Raw genomic sequence first — 21,090 nt, 5'->3', positions numbered from 1 at the left:
CTGAATATTCCTTATGTCAGAGATGCTGTGAGGTTGGAATCCTCTAAATGACTTGGATAATCGCTACTGCACTATTAAGTACATCAGTGAAGTAAGGGTAGAAGGGAGAGTAATAAATCCTCTTTCTTAACTCTCCCTAAATTGCCCAGTTTAGACACAGGTACATATAGGCATGAGCTACTGCGGCATTCAGGATAGATCTACCCTTTGGAGAAACAATTTCCCCTGAATATAGGCACTCTTAAAATTTGAGTCACAAGCTGATTTGAATTTGATGTAAATATCAGGGGAAGAAGACTTTCAGTAGAGGGAAACATATCTGTATTTATTGCCTTTGCAAGGCTGTGTTTCTTTATTATCATTACTTTATAACAGGAGTCCTAATGAACAGGAGCATGGTGATGTTATTAGAATAAATCTTGTAGCACTGCTCTGTGGCCCTGTATCATTATCTCAACAATCAGTCCCATTTACCCCCAGTTTTTTCAGAAACTGTATAGCTCTGTTTTGTTCTGGTGACATACCTGACACTGCTCATAGGTTACTCCTGCTCTGCCTGCAGGAATAACTCATCGCGATGCTTGGAGGATCGTATGGGGTACCAGAGTATTGAGCCCGGGTTGGCCGCGTTCAAGGAAAGTGCCCTACCTGATGCACTCCAGTTGCCAAATGGACAGTTTTTAGAGTATCACTGTATCACTGTCTTCCCGTTGCTCCATCAATTTGCTCGAACGGGCACCAGTAACGTCTCCATGTGAGACTTATTGTTATTGTTTTTGGCATATCGGTTACGCTAAGGGTAGCTTGCCAGGCTCTGCCGTGCGGGCGGGATACTCTCAGTAGCTTGCCGGGCTCTCTGAGAGGGGCGGAGGAATTGAACTCAGGTCGGCCACGTGCAAGGCAAGCGCCCTACTCGCTGTGCAATTGCTCTATCCCGCTAGAGTAAAAATAAAATGTTAATTTGAATGAATAACTTTAACATTATTTTTAACTTCTTCCTCAGAGATGCTTTCCCCAATACTTCTGTGTCTGAGGTAGGTTTTGTCCTTATTGGGCCATATCTTGTCAATCATCACCCTTCCCTTGAGAAACCCAACTTCCCTAGTCAGATTGAAGGGAGTCTTTAAGGAAACAAGTGGGGTTATGGGGGGAGAAATGAAAGACTCTGAATATGATGTTTGTGTGTATGTGGTTAGGAAAGCAAAGAGAGAAGATGGTTCTGGAGAAGAGTATTAAATGTTGGCACTGCCATAACAAAGTACCAAAGACTCGTTGGCTTATAAATCTAAAAGACTGGAAACAACTGGCACCCATTTGCACTTTTTCACCATTGGTGAGAATGTCACCTGTTTTAGCCTCAGTAGTGAACAGTCTGAAGCCTCCTAAAAAACTAAGAACAGAAGGAATAGATCCTATATCCTACTCAGGGATCATCCTGTAACCCCCAGGAGGCAGAAACTTTAATTTGAAAAGATGTTTTTCACATCAGTGTTCATTGTTATAACCAGGATAGTAAAATGACCCAATGTCCAAGGACTGATCAACGAATAAAAAAGTTGTGGTATATTTACACCATGAGACTCTATGCAGCTGTAAGAAATTCTTGCAATTTGCTGCAATGTGGCTGGAACTGGCAGGCATTGTGTTTAGTGAAATAAGTCAGAAGGAGAAGAACAAATAATATCGCACATTGGTACAAAAATACCACACATTACCGAAACCAGATGATCTCAGCAATGTGTGCTACATAGGGAAACAGAATAAAAGAATGGAAATTATTTAGTGTGGACGAACCCTTGGCCTTTGAATGAAAGGCCAATAGCTGAAATTATCATGCAATGAAGAGAGAGGGAGGGAAGGGACAGACTAGGGGTGACACACCCCTAGTCATGGAGGGTGTGGGGCACTTTGTTGGTCATGAAGGTGCAGTAACTTTGCTCATCAAAACCATGCATAGTAACTCTAGTAGAACCATTTTACTAAATTGCAATTAAAAAAAAGAGACACATCTTACATGCAACTGACCTAGTTTCATCCTTGGCATTGCATGTGCTCCCCCAAGCACTGCTGGGGGGTCGCTTCTGAACATAGAACCACTGCACCACTGGGTGTGACCCAGAAGCCAAAAATAGATACTAGTTGGCTTAAATAACAGAAATCTATTTATCATGGCTGTGGGGACTGGAAGTCTAGAGATGAATGTATCTGCAGTGTTGGTTTCCTTTTCATGTGGTATTTACTCTGAGCATTTCAGTGGCTTAATCTGTTCTATAAGGATATCTGTCATGTTGGATGAAGGTTCTATCTTGAGGATCCTGTTTTAACTCACCTCCTAGAATGTCTCCAAATACAGAGGAACCAGAAGTTAAGTCTCTGTACGGTGAGGGACACAACCCCACGTTAAAGTATGAAAAAATGGGTTTTATCGGATATGCTCTTACTCCTGGATGAAAGGCTGCTTTCTGGGAAATAGTCAGCTTTGGAAGCCGGTGTCTGTAAGACAATGATCAGCGACGTGTCTGCCTCCTCTGCCTCCTTTAAAATTAGGCCTGTGTTAGGGGTGGGGTTTATCCAGGTTACCAGGTCTCCAATGGAAGGACTGTGGTTGGAGATTATATGACCTGGTGTATAACTCATGGTCTAACTCCCAAGGCACAGTTGATGATGCAAGCAATTCGTCCTGCCTATGGCCTTCTCCTTAGCATCCCGCTCTCCCGAGTCCATTTTCCTTCCTGGGCGCCTGGCTGCTAGGGCTGGATATCAGTTCTGAATTGCGTGATGGGTACTGGATTACCGTTAGACGTTCCAAAGCAAGAAGAGAGAAGGGGACAGAGGGAACACACAAATTGTCCTAATTGCCTCTTGTATTTTTTTTTCTTTCGTAAGATAGCTCCCTCCCACCATGAACACATACTTTCTTGTAGGAGGAATTCTCTTTTCCTCCCTTGCAGGCCCTTCACCAGTTTAGAGATTGCGTCGATGTGCTGTGTAGGGGTGTAAAACCCAGTGTTCCTTCTGGGGATGATTTGATTGATGTACACACTGGAAACATCTTTAATAATTTAATACCTGCTTCAAAGGAGATTACACCAAAAAGCACATTGCTTTTCATTTATTCATTACAGATCTATCATAGCAGCATTTTTTTTTTGGCCCTGAATTGCAGTGTCCTGGTGATAATAAATTTTATTTTACACTCAGGATATTTTTAAAAGATTATAAGCTTTTTAACAAACGTTACTGTCTTATGTAAATGGATCAAATTGGTATTTCAGCATCAAAATCTTGCATTTCTTAGACTCAAGCTAGCCAGATGTGGTTTTATGGTGATTACTAAGGTTCTTGTGCTTGAGAAGGGTAATAGTACTAATGGGATGAAGGCGTAACACTGCTTGCTAGTTGTGATGATAACAATATCTATGAGAACAGAGCCTGAATTGAGGGTTGGGTGTCTCCTTCCTTAAAAATGGATTAGGGTATTTATCAGCCCTTGAAATTAAAAAAAGAGAAATGAATATGAGTTTGGGAATGCAGAATGGGATAATATGATAAACACAAAATGAAACCAATACACAGCCTTTCTGTAATATTCAGGTATAAATTCTGATGTCAGGAAAGGAAAAGATATTCCCCGGCTCCTTCCCCCTCCCTCCCACTGCCTGGGTGATCGCCGTAACAGAGTTTAGCAGGATCTTTGGCCATATTCTCAGAGAAGCAAGGGGCACATCTAGATTCCTATGTGATCGTGGGACGATTATGAGTTTATATAAGATAGTGCTATCTTCTCATTCTCATTGAGAAATGCCATCTAACCTTGATATAAAAGCAACGCCAAATGTTGACTTGAAGAGTCACGGCGAATTCTGCAACACTTTTCATTTTCTCCGAGATAATTCATAAGGAAATATTCTTATTGGCCATCGGGACTTTCTTATTTGTGTATCTTTGGTACAGGCTATTTTAGGTACTCTGCCCAACAATCTTCTAGTGCTCGCTCCTTACAATAAAATTTCAGAAATTTGGTTCATGGGTTGCCAAGTCTAAACATCAAAATTTTTATTTTCCAAGTTGGGGCCTTTAGCTGCAATTTCCATCCAGTGAAATTGCAGCTTGGATTGAGGCTTTTTTGGGGGGCGAAGGTGGGGGATTCCAGGGCAAGTTCAGGGAGCTGGGGCCAACTCCCCACAATACTCCACAAGCCAGGCTGAGTGCGAGGTGCAGGTCAGAATGATGAGGATGTGTGGACGCCAGGGGGCCACGCCCTGTGATCCCGGAGAAACTTTACCATGGGGGGTGGTGTGGAGTCTGCCTCCTTGCATGCAGTTCCTTTGAGGACGAGTATCAGGATTTGGGGATGGGGTGGCCTTGAATGTCCATACTGGCACCCAGTGAATGAGGTGGGAAGCTCTGAGTGGACCCCATTTTCCCCTGGCTAAGTAAGGGTCATCGAGGTGGACTTCCCAGAGGTCAACGTGAGTTTGACCGGAAATGTCTGGATAGTGCTAAGCCGGACAGCGGGCACCGCCCAGAGGTGGCCTGGGCCCGTGCATCTCTGCTGCCATCCTCACCCTGCACTGACCCATAGTGGCCAGGACCCGGAGAGCCATCCCCTTCTCACCTCGGTGGCCCCTCCACGTGTCTCAGCAGGGGACACCTGCCCTGCTGAGATTCTCACCTGGTCTGCCCTGCACCCCAAAATGGTGTTCAGGGAGGGCCACTTATTCAAGTCACAGTGACTGAGAGTCCCACTGCCCCCACCCACTCCAGTATCTCTGAGCGCCCCCAAGTGACTACCCGCAACCTTGCAGAACCACCAGGAAAGGAATTTGCGCTCTCTGGGTCTGAGAAACCCCTTCATTGCACTTTTACTGGAGAATCACCAGGGCCTCCTTCTAAAGCCCTGAACTGTCTCATTAGATGAACACTCCGCCCCCCGCCAGCACCAAGGGCCAGCTGAATCCCCCCCCCCCCCAGGCATAAACACCTCCCAGAGCCAGGGTGTTGCTCTGCTTTTATAACTGTGCCCACCTTCCATCTCACGCAACTCTCCTCTGTGCTCTGTTCCAAAACATGTCCATCTCAAGACTTCGCCATGCTCCTTCCAGAGGAGAGCACTGTGCAAAGAGAATTTGCATGGGCAAAAAAACTGGAGATTTTTTTTTTCTCAACCTCATTCATTTAGGTTTTATACCAAAACCCCAGAAATCCTTCCCAAGTTTGCTGGGCGAGGCTTCCTACTTCTTCTGTTTTTTTTTTTTCTTTTTGGGTCACACCTGGCAATACACAGAGGTTCCTCCTGGCTTTGCACCCAGGAATTACTCCTGGCGGTGTGCAGGGAACCATATGGGATGCTGGGAATCGAACCCAGGTCAGTTGCATGCAAGGCAAACACCCTACCTGCTGTACTATTGCTCCAGCCCCACTTCTTCTGTTTCTTTTCTTTTTTTTTTGTTTTATTGAATCACCACGTGAAAAGTTACAAAGCTACCAGGCTTAAGTCTCAGTCATACAATGCTCAAACACCCATCCCTTCATCAGTGCACATGTTCCACCACCAAGAACCCCAGTATATACCTCCCATCCCACCCCCTGTGTGGCTGATGATTTTCACTTTACATTCTCTTTACTTTGATCACATCCAATATTTCAACAGAAAACTCACTATTATTATTTGGAATTTCCCCCCAACAATCAGACCTGCCAAAAAGGCATTATTTGATAATTTGTTTTCCATGGCTGAGAGTGAAGAGCATATGAGGTTTTGGATTTCTGGTATCCAGAGAAATTTCTAAGTCCAGAAAAATTTCTGCCAGAAGTCGTATCATTGCAAACTTGTACCTCTGTTTAGTGGGCCTTATAAGATGGCGGTAACCATGCCGCCGGGGGGGGGAAAGGAAAGGCCGAGAGAGAAAAACCTTTCCCCTCCCAGGGCGGCCTGGGGCCGTAGCTTAGTTTACAGTCTAGAGGCATTTCTGCAAGATGCCGCTGGGTGCCGAAAGTAGTTAGTGGGCCTCCGGGATCATGGTCGCTCAGGAACAGGGGACCCATTCGTGTGTGCAGCCACTCGGGGTCACATCTGGGCGGAGAGTGCTGTTTTTAATGTTTTTTATCCTTTAGCATCAGCTGGCAGTTGGACTCCCCCGGCTCCTCTGTCCTCTCCCCCCTGCCCCCTACTTCCATTCTTAGTTCCTGTCCAGTATTCAGCCTTCCTTTCCCTCCTGTTTGAGCAGATGGCTTCGGGATGTCGGGGCCCTACACTATTCAACAGTAAGAATCACCGAGAGAGTGAGTCAGCCTGAGTTCCGTGCTACATGTTTGTGTCTGATGATCAACACTGTGCTTTGGAAGATGTTTTACAACTGAAACCCGCTCATTTTGTAAAGCACATTTTTGATGTCATGTTTGAGACCATTTGTGGCATAGCCTAAGCATGTGGGATTTCAACTCTTATTTTGTCCTCAACTCTGAGTCTGTTTCCTCCTGTGGCCCCTACCCTCCTTCCCAGTCCATGCTCTTGATGTCTGGTAACTTGTAGGAGATGCTCTTTACCTCTTGAGGCAGGTGTTTGGGAAGTTAGAGCATCTGCTTCCAGAGCGGGAAGGAAAGTCAAGGCCGATTGTGTCTCAGATCCCAGCTTACAGATGCCAAAGGGTTGAGTGAGCTGTTCAATATCAGATAATTGCAAAAGGCTCACACGGGGGACCCTGACAGAGAACAAAGAAACCTGTGTTCTTACTTAGTTTTTAAAAGTAGCATCATTTTTTTGTGGACAGCAGGGAAACACGATCATTTCCGAAAAGAAGAGAACTTTAATGATTTTGTTTGTTAGTTTTAGGATCCCTGATATGCCAGATAATACGTGAGGTACTGTATAGAACTTATCTCATTTAAACGCTATCTCATTTAATTATTCACCTATTCCCATTTTATGAATGGGGTACAGAAATTCTGGAGCAGCTGATAAGTTCCTGGCAACCTGAACCTGGATTTTTTTACTCTCCCAAACCTTCTCTAGAGCTTGTTCTTTAGTTCTCTTTTATGGCTGACTTACTTGTACCTAAATAACAGCAAAGTGTTTATCATAATTATTTGAGTGTTTATTACTTTCTTAGAAAGGGTGTAAAATTTCTTGGCCCTTGTTCAGTGATTTTTTTGTTTGATTTTTTTTGGTTTGCTTATACAGATACACTGTTAACTCCCTTACGCTTTGTGTAGAAAGCTCTGTGTGTCGGGTGTCAGAAAACCTGGGTTCATATCCTGGCACCACTGTGTTCCCCTTAGTATATGTTTCTCTATGTATTTCGAGTTGGCAGACCTGCCAGGCACTTGCAGTGAGAATCATAATCTCTAATAGACCTTGCTTTTCCTTCTCTTTGGACTGGACATTCCAGTTGATGTTGTACCTAAATATTGCAATTTCCTCCGCTGTCACTTCGAGGGAAATTACTGACTCTAAAGTCATAAATTTAACTCTGATTCAGCTTCTTCTATGTATAAGCAGTGGGAAGTGAGCAGCACGTTTGTTCTAGCTATGAAAGGGAATAAAGAGGAATTTTTGTGAGGGTTAAATGAGAAAATATGAAGAGTGGCTTTTAGTAGATATTTTGTGGCGATGAACACAAATATGTCTGTGAAGTACTTTGTATACATGTAAAAAAGTTTTACTTGACTGATGAAAATTATTATCACATTATTATAATACACCAGAGGATTTTTTTTAATTCTTACTTTTACCATTCTTTTTGATTTCATCAGAGGCCAGCAGAAATAGTAGAGGAAGAAGATGGAGAGAAAGAAAAGAAGGATGGGGAACAGAAAGAAGACTTTTCAGGAATGAATGGTGACGTTGAAGAGGAAGGAGGTGGGGAGGCCCCTGAACCAGCAGAGAAAGTTCCAGATAACGGAGAGGAGCAGGCAGGCCCTGCCCGTGTTAACGGAGGAACCAATGAAGAGAATGGTGAGGAACTGGACCAGGTTCACGAGGAGCAGCAGGAAGCAGAAGTCAAGTCTCAAGGGGCTGGCGGTGGACAAGATGAGGTATTTCTCTTAGTTTATCTCACTGGTGTGCTTGTTTGAATGTGAGAGCCTATGTGTGTATATCTGTGCCTGGGTGTGCACGTAGGGAGGGAATTACGCACACACTCAGGACTTACACTGAAACTACTTACATTGATTAGGGAACTATTAAGTATCATTTATTTGACTATGTTATTTATATATATTTTTATTGAATCACTGTGAGATACACAGTTACAAAGTTTTCATGATTGTCAGTCGTACAATGTTCCAACACCCGTCTCTCCACCACTGTGCATTTCCCACCACCAAAGTCCCCAGTATCCCTCCTGCCACCCACTTCTACATTCCCCTACCCTACCCACCCCCCACCACACACACACCACTTGGCAGGCACTTTTCTTCTTTTTTTGCTACTTGTGGGCATTATGGTTTGCAATGTCCCGTCCCGCGGGACTTGTTCAACGTGGGTAAACGGGAGAGAGTGCGAGAGTGAAAAGGAGACAGATACAAGGAGAAAGAGACAGACACAGACAGACACAAGAATGGGAGAAAGCTCCAACTTTATTTCTCTTAATCTAGTCTTTTATAATTGAGTATATGAAGAAGTGGGCAGAATGGGGGAATAGCAAAGAATGCAAATGTTAAATGAAACTGGATGTGGGCCCTGGTGGCAGTTTCCCTGGGCATTGTTCTGCAACCTTTCCCAAGAAGCGGTTGTTCCTAGTTACAGGTCAGTTTGTACTGACATATTGGTGCCCAGGCATAAGTTTCTGGCTGTTCCCAGGCGTGGGTTTTTGGCTGTTCCCAGGCATTGGTTCCCGGCATTGCAATACAAACACTTAGAGACCATCGTGTTTGCCCCTTTACCTACTTTCAGCACACATTTCCCATCCAGAGTGATCCCTCCAACCATCATTGTCTTAGTGGTCCTTTCTCTGTCCTAACCTCTTCCCCCAGAACTTGACGCAGGTTTCCAACTGTGGACCAGTCCTCCTGGCCCTTGTTTCTACTGTCCTTGGGTGTTATACTCATACTCTGTTATTTTATATCCCACAAATGAGACTAGTCATTCTATGTCTGTCACTCCCCTTCTGACTTGTTTCAATTAGCATGATAATTGAAACTTGTTTCAATTACCATGATAATCTCCATGCCCATCCATTTATAAGCCAATTTCATTGACTGTTATTTCAGCCTGCAAGTCCTGTCATCCATGTCTCTCCTTTTATTTTACTATTTACCTTTCCATCCATCCATCCACCCATACATTAAGACTAAGGAAAATATAAACCAGAAAAGAGTATCAAGACCAGTGAGACCAAAGTACAATATAATAAACATTATATCTGCTATGAGAGACTTCTTTGCTTTTTTTTTTTCTTTTTGGGTCACACCTGGCAATGCACAGGTATTACTCCTGGCTCTGCACTCAGGAATCAGCCCTGGCGGTGCTCAGAGGACCATATGGGATGCTGGGAATCGAACCCGGGTTGGCCACGTGCAAGGCAAACGCCCTACCCGCTGTACTATTGCTCCAGCCCCAAGCGACTTTTTTGCTTTTTAGAAATTTTAGGATTTTGTTTTTTTAGGCTGCTTCAAATGGATTAGTTGAATCAATACTCAGCAGACCTGGCACTTATTGACATGGATCTATTTATTATAGAGGGGAGACTAAAGAAATTCCTAGTTCATTTTCCTACCACTGCCCCCACAGCAGGGTAATGTCAAGTCTTGGCATTCCTCTATAGATAGATGAAGTTCAAAGGATAGATTATGTTGCATGCTGACCAATAAGAACAATTGCTACTAGGCTCACATTGAGTTTCAGAGTCTAAGGAGACAGGCTGTATTCGCAATCTTCTTACCATCTATTTATATCCTTCCTTCCAGTATATTCCTCAGATCAGGGTCCTTGTCCCTTCAAGCTAAAGCTTCTCAAATGGATCTTAGTTCACTCACTTCTGACACCTACCATGATGAGTGGTGGCTTCTTGTTTATTTATGATTGACTCTTCTGCTTTATCTTGCTTAAAAGACCAACTAGTAATGGAAAAATAAAATATGTCCTTGGGTCCAAGTTTCCATAAGAAGTAGTACACAATTATCTATAACCTATTGGATACATTATTTAAAAAAACAAACAAACATTGTCAGCATCCATATGCAAACTTTTCAAAAGTCTCTTATTTCATTTTTCCTTAAGCTGGCATAATCATAGTCCTATTTGCTACTCCCTACAGGTATCTCTGTATTATTATTAAAATTTCATTAAAATTTGTAGTTGTTTGCTGATGAAATGGAAAAAGAAAAGAATTGAGTCAATTATATAATTCCCCTTTCCTTAATCAGGAAATAAGTGAATTTCTCAAGGGAAGCAAAAGAAAACCAAAACCAACCCAAACAAAAATAACCCAGACAAACCAGTTTCTTAAAGGAAATGTGCTTTCTTGTGGGAGAAAAATAGTGTAATAGAAACACAATAGTGTAATGGTATCATTTATATAATAGCTACAATAATAGGTTTCATGAGGTGAGGCCCCTTATTACAGTGGACTGGGATGGAAGTTTACAGCATGAAGAACTACCATAGAAACCTAGTTTGGAATCTCCAAACATGATCCTCCCCCTCCCTTCCCCTCCTTCCCCTCATCATCTAGCTTAGAGAATCTCAAACTTATTTGACCTACCACCTCCATTTTGAAGAAGAAAAATCATTCAGCGGCCTCTTAGAGATCTCTTTCGATGGTGAAAAGAGTGATGTCCCCCCCCACCCCCAAATTGCACCTGAGGTTTCAACTGCCTTCCTGCATCTTTATCCTGGAATAGTTATCACCTACTTTAGGGAAGATTGGTTCCAATAGATATGAATAGATTGCCTGTCATCTTTCATAAATAAAACTTAAAACCATACATATTTCATAAACAAAACTTAAAAGTTGGCTTTCTGTTGGAATTGGACATTAGTCAAGGTCCAGGTTTTGTAATTTGCAATACACCTGTGTAAACTCTGGGCAAATCTAAATTCTTAGGAACACCAACTGGTGCCAGATATGTGACTAGTTAGAGATTTTCAGTACAATACAACTGCTTAAGAAAGAATAGTCATACACCTTTCATTTAGAGTTGGTGGGAATGTCATCAGGTTTAGCCTCTATGAAAAATGGTATGGACACATCTCCAACAAATTAGAGTTGAGCATCTATATGACCCAACAGTTCTGCTTCTTGGCAGTTATATTGACATCCCACCCAAACACTATTTTGAAAGGAAAGTTATACTCCTACGTTCATTGTAGTACTAATCACAATAGCTAAGAACTGGAAACATCCCAAGTGCACAAGAATAGATGAGTGGATAGAGAATATATCTATTCACAATGGAATACTATCCAGTAGAAATCATTTGATTCTACTACCACATGGATGCTAAGGGAAGTCAGTCAGAATGACAGGCACAAATGCAGAACGACCTCTCTCATCTGTGGAATATAAAGGAGCATAATAAGAGAATAACAGTTATCCAATGGTAATAGATCCCAAAAGTCACAACTGAATTTAGAAAGGGGATGAGGTCGGAGAGAGATAGAAAAGGACCTTCAGCTGTTGGGGGAGATTGATGACAGTCTGGTGGTAGCTATAATGTTGGAATATTGTATGCCTGAAGCTTTATTATTAATGGCAACTTAAATCATGGTGTCTCAAAAATTGAAGGGAGCAAAAAGAGTAATCACACACAAAGAGATTTGATCTTATTTGACTCTCTTGTTACAATGATGACACATTTTATTTCCATTTTACCCAAATGTATTAATACTGGTATGATATAGCACACCAAACATATGAAAAACCAGGTTTACATGATTACAATTAGGTATTAATAAGTATTTTTTACCAAAGGGTACTTTCCTTATATAAATGATTTAAAATTTGTTTACCATATTACATTTTGTTCTATGGAGAAGATCTTAGTCAAAGTATGAAATGATTGTAGGGAAAAACAGCAAGGAATATGTGATAAATATACAGTAATTGGTCAACATTTTTTGAGCTTGAGCTGGATAGGGACACGAGGGACATTTTCTCTTGAGCCTCTGAGGATGTTTCAGGCTGTTCAAGCAGAGAGATCAACATCAGAGAGTAAAAGAGAGAGGACACATTTAATTACACAGGCAAGGGCAGTCACATGACTGTGCACTGTAGAGTACATGGGACAGATGGAGGTCATTTATTTTTGAGTCATTTAGTGGGACAAAGGTCTACACTGAGGTATCAAGGAGAGGGATGGGGAGAAATGGCAAACATGGCGAGAAAAAGATGATTCATATTTGTTTTGCAAATACAGGTGGATTTCTCAGATAGAGAGTTCATTTGTGTAGCTGATCCAGTCCTCGTTTTTTTTGGGGTAAAGAGTAGCATGGCTTCTGCAAGAAGGGGAGGGCCCAGAGATTTTCCTTAGCCTGGACTCCAGTTTAAAATGCAGCATCTGGAGGACGCCAGTGCTGGCATTTTTGAGTATCTGCCCTGAGCTCCTTCCACTCAGTTCAAAATAACTTATTTTAGAGTTTGCAAGATAGCAATGTGGGGTGATAGCCCCAATAATAGCTACATTTCTTTAAAAAAATTTTTTTTATTAAGTCACCTGAGATAGTTAACAAAACTTTCATGAGTGAGTTTCAGTCATACAATGATCGAACACCCATCCCTCCACCAGTGCACATTTCCCACCACCAATGTCCCTAGTATCCCTCCCGCCACCCCCAGTCCATCCCACCCTCTGTACGCAGACAATTTCCTTCTTATTCTCTCTCTGCTTTGGGACATCTTAGTTTGTAATACAGATACTAAGAAGCTATCATGTTTAGTCCTTAGTCTACTTTCAGCGCTGTTTCTTTTTTTAAAGAATGTGAACGGGGGAAAGATGTGGAGCTAGTCATGTTGTCCTTCACACAGGTAGATCTCCGGAAGTTTTCGGAGTCTCTGGCATTTCTTGGAGCAGAATTTAAACACCAGCTCTTTCATCCTCCCCACCTCATCTTAGTTTGCAAACTAGTTGGGGGTGGGGGAAGGCAAATTATAAGTGAGAGGTGATTAATAACACACAGTGTTTGCTGGTGTAGAAAAGCTGCTTCTGTGATTGGATCTTCTGTCCTGCTCCTCTCTACTTGGTACTCGGCACCAGAATCACAAAAAATAGGGAATTTCCCCCCCCCCACCCCCGTCCCCATTCTCACTCTCTGCAACCCTCAGAAAAACATCTGGTATGGGGCTGGATTGTGAGTTAAAGGGAGAATGCCAGCATCTTTCTCTTCCTTTTCCTCAGCAAACACTGACATGAAAGTAATGAAAGTATGACTAAACTGTTCAAAAGAAAAGTTAGTTCAATATGAAATAAAGAGACAGAAAGACAGACAGAAAGAAAGGAAGACAGAAAGAAAGGAAGATAGAAAGAAGGATAGAAAGAAGGAGAGAAAGAAAGAGAAAGAAAGGAAGGAAGGAGGAAAAGAAAGAAGAGAGAAAGAAAGAGAAAGGAAGGAATGAGTGAATGAAGGAAGAAAGAAAGAAAGAAAGAAAGAAAGAAAGAAAGAAAGAAAGAAAGAAAGAAAGAAAGAAAGAAAGAAAGAAAGAAAGAAAGAAGGAAAGAAAATGAGAAAGATAGAAGGGGGTGGGAGAGAGTGAGGGAGGATGGGAGAGAGAGAGGAGAGAGAGAGAGAGAGAAAGAAAGAGAGAGAGAGAGACAGAGAGACACCCCTTTGGTCCCAGAAATGACTCTGTTCCTCTGGACCAGCAAGGTATAGGGAAAAGTGTGTCTTCTGGGTAGTGAAGGACTGAAAAACAAAACCCAAGGAACCATTGTTAGTTGCTATAGTTATTTTTAGGATGAAATAGAATTTTAAGGTTATTATTTTTTTCTTGCTAATTTTAAGATGTTTGTAGCTATAAAAAGGGCTAAACACCTTGTTTTTATTCTATTTCCCTGCAGGCAAACTCAGACCCCCAGAGGCCACCGAAGCCGGAAGTAAAAGTCACCAGTCCAGAGGAAAATGATAACAACGAGCAAAACAAGGATGCTTCAGCTGTAGCATAGAGAATTTTTATCAAAAAGAGAATATGTCAATTATAAGAGAAGAATGAAGGGTATAATACTTGAACACTAAGCATATAGTTATTGCTAAACATAATGTGACAATATGGTTGAAAACTACCTACTGAATTTTGAAACGATAGGCCTATTGGAAAGACTAGATGACTTTGGCTAATTACTGAGGGATAATGACTTTTTTTTGGGGGGTGTGTGTTTTAAAAAGTCATTTAGACAAATTAAGTAAAAGGATAAAGGAAGATTTGCACTGGGAACAATTGGCGATTTGTCTCTGTAAAGGATAAAAAAGAATAAGGCTAATTCCTATTATAGACTTTCTTATACTTTTAGAGATTATTACATAACATTTACTATAGAGCACTTACCTAAGAAAGTATATAAATATAGGATAATAGAAAAGCATGTATTATTTTTCTAAAAGCAATAAAATCTTGAAGAAACAATCTGTGTCTTAGCTTTGGAGATAATTTGGAGACGGCAATAGATTGGAATGTTGCCATGACTTGGCATTTCTTTCTTTCTTTCTTTCTCTTGAGCCAAAATTCATCTTTAAAAAAAATTTAGAAAGATAGTGAAAGATATTTATTTTGTAAGGAGAAAGTATACTCATTGTATTCATGATTAATATCGTCATACCTTTCCCTAAGTGCTTCAGCTTCGAATTCTTATGGCTTTAAACACACCCAATCACGAAGGAATAATAAACACCTAATTATGTTATTTAGCCTGATTGAGGGACTTTGAAAATTTTGGTATTCATGACTTCTCACTGATCAGACTTTATCAATGTTATTCGTGTCCTATCACTCCTATTATTCTATGGAAAACTCAATATTGGCTACTCCAAAGATTAAATTTTTCCCAAGCAGGCTTTTAAAAAAATTAATTCCAGTGTAATAGTATGAAAAATGTAAGCTGTCTGAAGAGTTTGTGATATCTTAATATTGCTGTTTTTTTGGCTTTATTTCTATTAGGATTTCCTTTTCACATTTTTATCCCAAGGTCTTATCAGAAATATTTATTTTCATGGATGGTTTTTAGACTTTCAAGCAGATTAATTTCTATATAACTAGAAGACATGCAATAAAAATTAGTGGGAAAAGTTGAAAAGTTTTCAAAATGAACTCAGTTTCTGATTACAATTTTGTGGGATGATTGAATTAACGCACCATGATTGGCATAAACGGGGAAACATAGATGAGGAAAAAAAAGATTGTATTCATTTTTCAATTTTTAGTAAATTAGTTATTTCTCAAATATAGAAATAATATATTTTCATACAAATGTGTATTTTTGTTAATTATCTAGAAATTATATATTTGAAATTTAAACTTCTGATTGCTCTGATAAAGTTATTAACCCTAAATTTCAAAGACATTTTACCCCCTCTAGGACACATATCCAAGCATTTGGAATCAAAACAGTTATATAAAACACTTGATAATGATAAAGAAAGCATATGTATTTTCCCTAGCAGTTATTTTAATATTTTACATAAGTGGGAAGTATAAGCAGAGACTGTAATGTAACAGTATTGTAAAGCAATAATGATCAAAGAGACATAATTTAGTAGGATGAATTGTAATCAGGTACTGTATTTTTGGTATAAAATCTAAATTGTGCTTTCTAACCAGTACACTTGTTTTGTTTTGTTTTGGGACCACACCAAACAATGCTCAGGGTTTACTCCTGGCAGTTACCCCGGGGACCTTATAGGATGCTGGGAATTGAACCCTGGTCAGTCTCATGCAAGGCAAGCACCCCACCTGCAATACTATTTCTCCAGTCCTCATTTTTTTTTTAATGAGGACCGGAGAAATAGACAATTTAAAGACAACTTAAAGCATTCTAGTCCATGGCAACAATTTTATGTCAGGGAATTAGAATTAGTTCACCTGTCTTTTTAATGTTAAATTTCTACACTACTGCTATTATTAGATTGATTTAAAATAGCTTATAATATGGAAATAATGTAAGAAATTATAACTAATTACCAACAATTCTTTCCCTTTCTTTTTTTTAAATGAAAGGCACCTCTCTCCTTTACTTCCTCAATAAAGATATTCTGTTTCTCTCTCGCTCCCTCTGTCCTTTCTCTCTTTATTTTCTCTCTCTTTATTTTATTTTCTGAAAGGATTTTAGAAAGTTTTTGAAAGTCATATAAGAGTATTTTTCAGACAAAAACTTACATGAGACTCAAAGTTTGGTGTTTTAAGTCTATTTTTAGAAGGTTGTACCTTCTTTAATTGTAACAAAAAATTGAATAGCGGGAAAATAATTTTTCTCTTGTATGTGATTATTTTGACAAGATATTCATATAACTTGAAGGGATAAACAACTACTCACCACTCAAAAACACTTTACAAGAGTGTGTTGCCCAAATAAAATAATATAAAAGATATGTCATCCAACCAAAGATGGAATTATTCCCAAAGAATAAAAATGGTGGCCATTGCTTTGCGAATGACATTGATATAAATGATGGAGGTGAGTTCATCTCTGAAACATAGACATTTTCTGCATGGAAAAGGACACCTCCATGGCAGAAAAGCTTCTCCAATAAAGGAGATTCACTAGTAGGTTTGGGGACCGTTTATGTGAGTGAGCAGAAGAGATATCGGCTAGGTTCCAGGGATTGCTTTATAGGCAGAGAGCGTGAAGAAAAACTGCCTGGTGTAGCTTTTATGTGACAAGCAACAGAATGCTTTATGATGTTAGTTCTTTGGGCTATTTTATACATAGATCTCATGGGTTTAATTTTGTGGAACTATTTTCTTAAGCTTAAATGGGTTCAGAGACACTTGCAAACAACAAATTCATTAGTTGACTTGGACAATTAGTAATTAGGCAGGGCAAATAAAGATTTTAACCAAAGTCATTTTCATGCAAAGGACATTTTAGCTGTCTTTACTTACGTGAAAATAGCTTGTGAGAATTCATGGGTTCTTAGTTAGCAGGCTTTGTATAATAATCACACGATCACTTTTTAAAATATCTTCCGCTATGACCACAGAATGAAATTTTATTAAGATTTAAACCATTTTTAGTCTACATATTATATATATGTATATATACATATATATTTTGAGCACTGTGGTTTGCCAATTGTTAGTAGGATTTCATGCGTGAACTTTTCTAGCACCACATCTCCACCCAAGTGTCAGCCTCCTTCTCCATTGTCCCAGCATCCCTCCCCCACCTCCCTGTCCCCGTGGGAAATGGAGCAAGGGAAGCAGGGGATATTTGAATGCCAGATGCATAGGAAGAGTATGAGACTGTCACGCCTTCACTTTTGTCCTGAGAGTGTGTTTCTGCTCTGCACGACAGACAGAACCGTCTCACTGGTGCGACTTGGAGACTGTTGTCTTTCACTAGTGCGGAACCCTACTGATCCGGCATTAATTCAGGTTACCTCTTGTTGTTTTCTAGCTCATAAAGCAGCATCCTCAAAACTTTTACTTAAATAACTCACCTACACAAAGGGATAAAGTTCATTCACCCAGGAAACATCTGTGATTGTAAAATTGTGGCGGCAGAACAGTGGGAGAGCGTCTTTCGTCTCCTTAACTGTCCCTTTTAAAGAATTAGCTCTATGCTTCGATTCGGTTGCTCAGTAAGTAGCAACAGCAAAGTGGAGAAAATAAGCACATTGCTAAACTGAAAGCGTTGCATCTGCACAGCTGCCAATCTGAACAGGGAGAGAATCTATAGATATGCAGATATCCATATCAAATACCTTTTCAGGTGCACTCATACACTTTATAACATTGAAAAGACCTCCTTAGATATAGCGTGTTTGATAGAATAAGATTCTTCTGAGAGGCGATGCGTAAAAACATGGGGAGAGGAGATGCTGAGAAAGTAATATATATCATGGTGCTCTAAAACTTGGCATCTGAAGTTTTTAAGAGACTTAAAATTCTTGAAATAAGAAAGCTGCCAGCATTTTAATGAAAAATTTATTATAAAAGTGGTAAATATATATAATTTATAAAGCATATAGACAGTATGTACTTAATTGAATATACACATACATTATATATATGTATATATAGTGTATACTGTATCACACTGTGTCACTGTCATCTTGATGTTTATTGATTTGCTCGAGCAGGCAACAGTAACGTCTCTATTCGTCCCAGTCGTGAGATTTTAGCAGCCTCTCCTTACTCATCTTTCCCAATCATTGGAGCCTCTTTCAGTGTCAGGGGAGTGAGACCTGTTATTGTTACTGTATTTGGCATATCGAATACACCACGGGGAGCTTGCCAGGCTCTGCTGTGGCTGTATATACATCACTGTCACTGTCATCCCATTGCTCATCCATTTGTTGGAGCGGGCACCAGTAACGTCTCTCATTGTGAGACTTATTGTTACTGTTTTTTTGGCATACCCAATATGCCGCAGGTAGCTTGCCAGGCTCTTCCGTGCGGGCGCGATACTCTCGGTAACTTGCCGGGCTCCCCAAGAGGGTCGGAGGAATCGAACACGGGTCAGCCTCGTGAAAGGCGAATGCCCTACCACTGTGCTATCGCTCCAGCCCATACATATAAAATATTGTTTCCTTGTAATAACTACATCGGTTCTTTGTCATCAGCCTAAGTACCATAGACTGCAGGTACAGAATATTTCATACCAATAGAAACTCTGTCAAAAGGTTATTAGTAGTAGTGAAGAATGCATATGCAATAATTTAGATGAATATATAGAGGATTTGTTTTTGGCACCAAGCAGCCAGGTTCACTACAGATACAAGACTTACCTATTAGTCCGCTAGGCTATTTAGCATTTAAGTTCAGCACGGAGATTTTTTTAGCTGCTTGGTGTGTATGAACACAATATCCTCCTGGAATAAAGAAATGCTTTTACTTTCTTTTTCAGATTTGTTTGTAAGGCAATGAACACATACAGTTTTTTTTGTTTTTATATATCACTTCTTAAATTGGGTGGCAGGCGGGGGTGGGGGTGTTGTGTGGTCTGCATTTTGTGGTGCTCAGGGCTTGCTCTAGGCTCCAGCACGAATCACTCTTGGGTGAGCTCAGGGGACCAAATATAGCGCTGTGGACAGAACCAGTCTAGTGTGCAATGCAATGCAAGTGCCTTCCCCTGGGCTGTCTCCCCAGTCAATACAGTTTTGGCAAACACTATCAGAAATTTGATTTTCAGAAGCTATCCTGTTGTGTAAATTAATTTTATTAATGTTCTTATCATATGACATATGTGTTATTTTATGCCATGAGATCTGTGACTGAAATGGAGAATGAAAGTGTGTCCTCATGTATTGATGAGAAAGAAAAATATTCTTTTTGAAGATTGTTTTTGAAGAATATTTATCATACATCCCATCAGCCAAAGGGAAAATTGGAAAATTAAAAAAATGTCTAGGTAACCATCAGACATTTATTAAATCAAGAGACAACTAATGGAATTCTATTGACTTAAGCCAATGATGATTTACCTTTAATCTATGCATGGGACCAAATTAATTCTATCTAATTTTATTGGCTTAAAATCACTTAGTTTGAGTATTTGAGTTGTTGTCCCAAGTGTAATGGCATATGGGAAGTGGGAATGATTGTAGTCCATTTTACAAGTTTGGAGAATAACATTCCATTTTATTTTACTTAAATGTTTTTGTTTCTTGTGCTTTAAATCATTCACATGTATATGGGTATGGTGATTACTGATGTTATAAGTAAAGATTCATTTAAGCACATTAGTTACATATGAGTTCTGTTTGTAACTTCTCTTTTTAAGGAAAAATATTTGTGTTTTGATCAAATTATGACCATTTAGATTTTTTTACTTCTGTGTCAGGGCTTATTCTAAAATATTAAGTTTACTGTAACTACTGAGTAAATAGATATGTGTTTTATATAACCAAACTGTGTTTGGGTCATTTATTGTCTATGATGCTGTATTGCTAATATTTCATGTATCAGTTCTTAGCATTCCATTTCTCCCAAACCCAGTTGAAACCTTTTCATTTGAACTAAGCAGAAACTCAGCATATTAAAAAATAATTCTGTAAAAAAGTTTTTCGCTTAGCTTCTTCTTTTTTTTTAAAGAAATATTTTATTGAACCACCGTGAAAGAAAGAAAAAAAATACAAAGCTTTCAGGTTTAAGTCACAGTCAAATACTTGTTAAACCACCATCCATTCACCAGTGCACCCGTTCCACCACCAAGAACCCCAATACACCCCCCTCCCACCCCACCCCCATCTAAGTAGCTAATGATATTCCCATTATTCTCTATATATATTGAGTACATTTCATATTTCCATACAGAACTCACTATTATTGATTGGAAATTTTCCCCAACAATCAGGCCTGCTGAATAGGCATCATCTAATAATTTCTCTTCATTGCTAAGAGTGAAGACTTTAAGTCTTCACTTAAAGAAGTGAAGTCTTCACTTAGCGGCCGCGCGGTTTTGGGTTTCTAATATTTTAGCTCAGTTCACAGTCAAAATGGATGGCTGCAAGAATCTGCTCTGGTGCCAAAATGGATTAGGAGACCTCAGGATCACAGTCAATAGGCGCGGAGGGTCTGTTTCTTGTGCCGCAGCTCCCGGTTCATCTCTCTCTTAGCTTCTTATTGATGTTAAATTGATAAGACTTTGGGGTACATGTTTAAAATCATTGTTTTCATCACCATTTTATAAAATAGTGTTGCAGAACACAGGTCTGAAATTCTTAGTATGATGAATAAAGATGCCTTAATATAGAAACTCCATTATACACATCAGGTATTTTGTGTAGCTAGAGCTAAGTAATAAATTACAGTTTTACAAAGAAACTGGTAAAAAATCCTGCTTCAGCTATGGGATAGCCTCTGTCTTCCTTTTAGTGAATTGAAGCTGTTTCATTCCTTTTCTCGTTCCATGTTGTTGAAAAAGAAAAGCAGTAAAATTCAAGCAAGTTTGTCTCATTGGTAAGTTATGACAAAATATGTCTGACTTGGGGACCAT

General features: G+C 39.9%; 1 protein-coding gene across 1 annotated transcript in view; it reads left to right on the top strand.

The window, feature by feature from the left end:
• DCDC2 (doublecortin domain containing 2) overlaps positions 1 to 14,561 on the top strand; it is a 156,241-nt gene extending 141,680 nt beyond the window's left edge. The window contains exons 10-11 of the mRNA XM_055127493.1: positions 7,756 to 8,037; positions 13,999 to 14,561. Coding sequence (XP_054983468.1) covers positions 7,756 to 8,037; positions 13,999 to 14,103 — 387 coding nt within the window. The 3' untranslated portion in view covers positions 14,104 to 14,561. The remainder of the gene's footprint in view (positions 1 to 7,755; positions 8,038 to 13,998) is intronic.
• The last annotated feature ends 6,529 nt before the right edge of the window (positions 14,562 to 21,090 follow it).

This window comes from Sorex araneus, chromosome 2 (assembly GCF_027595985.1).
Source record: "Sorex araneus isolate mSorAra2 chromosome 2, mSorAra2.pri, whole genome shotgun sequence".
Taxonomy (NCBI): domain Eukaryota; kingdom Metazoa; phylum Chordata; class Mammalia; order Eulipotyphla; family Soricidae; genus Sorex; species Sorex araneus.
The sequence above is the reverse complement of the archived record's forward strand: the minus strand, read 5'-3'. Positions and strand labels throughout refer to the sequence as shown.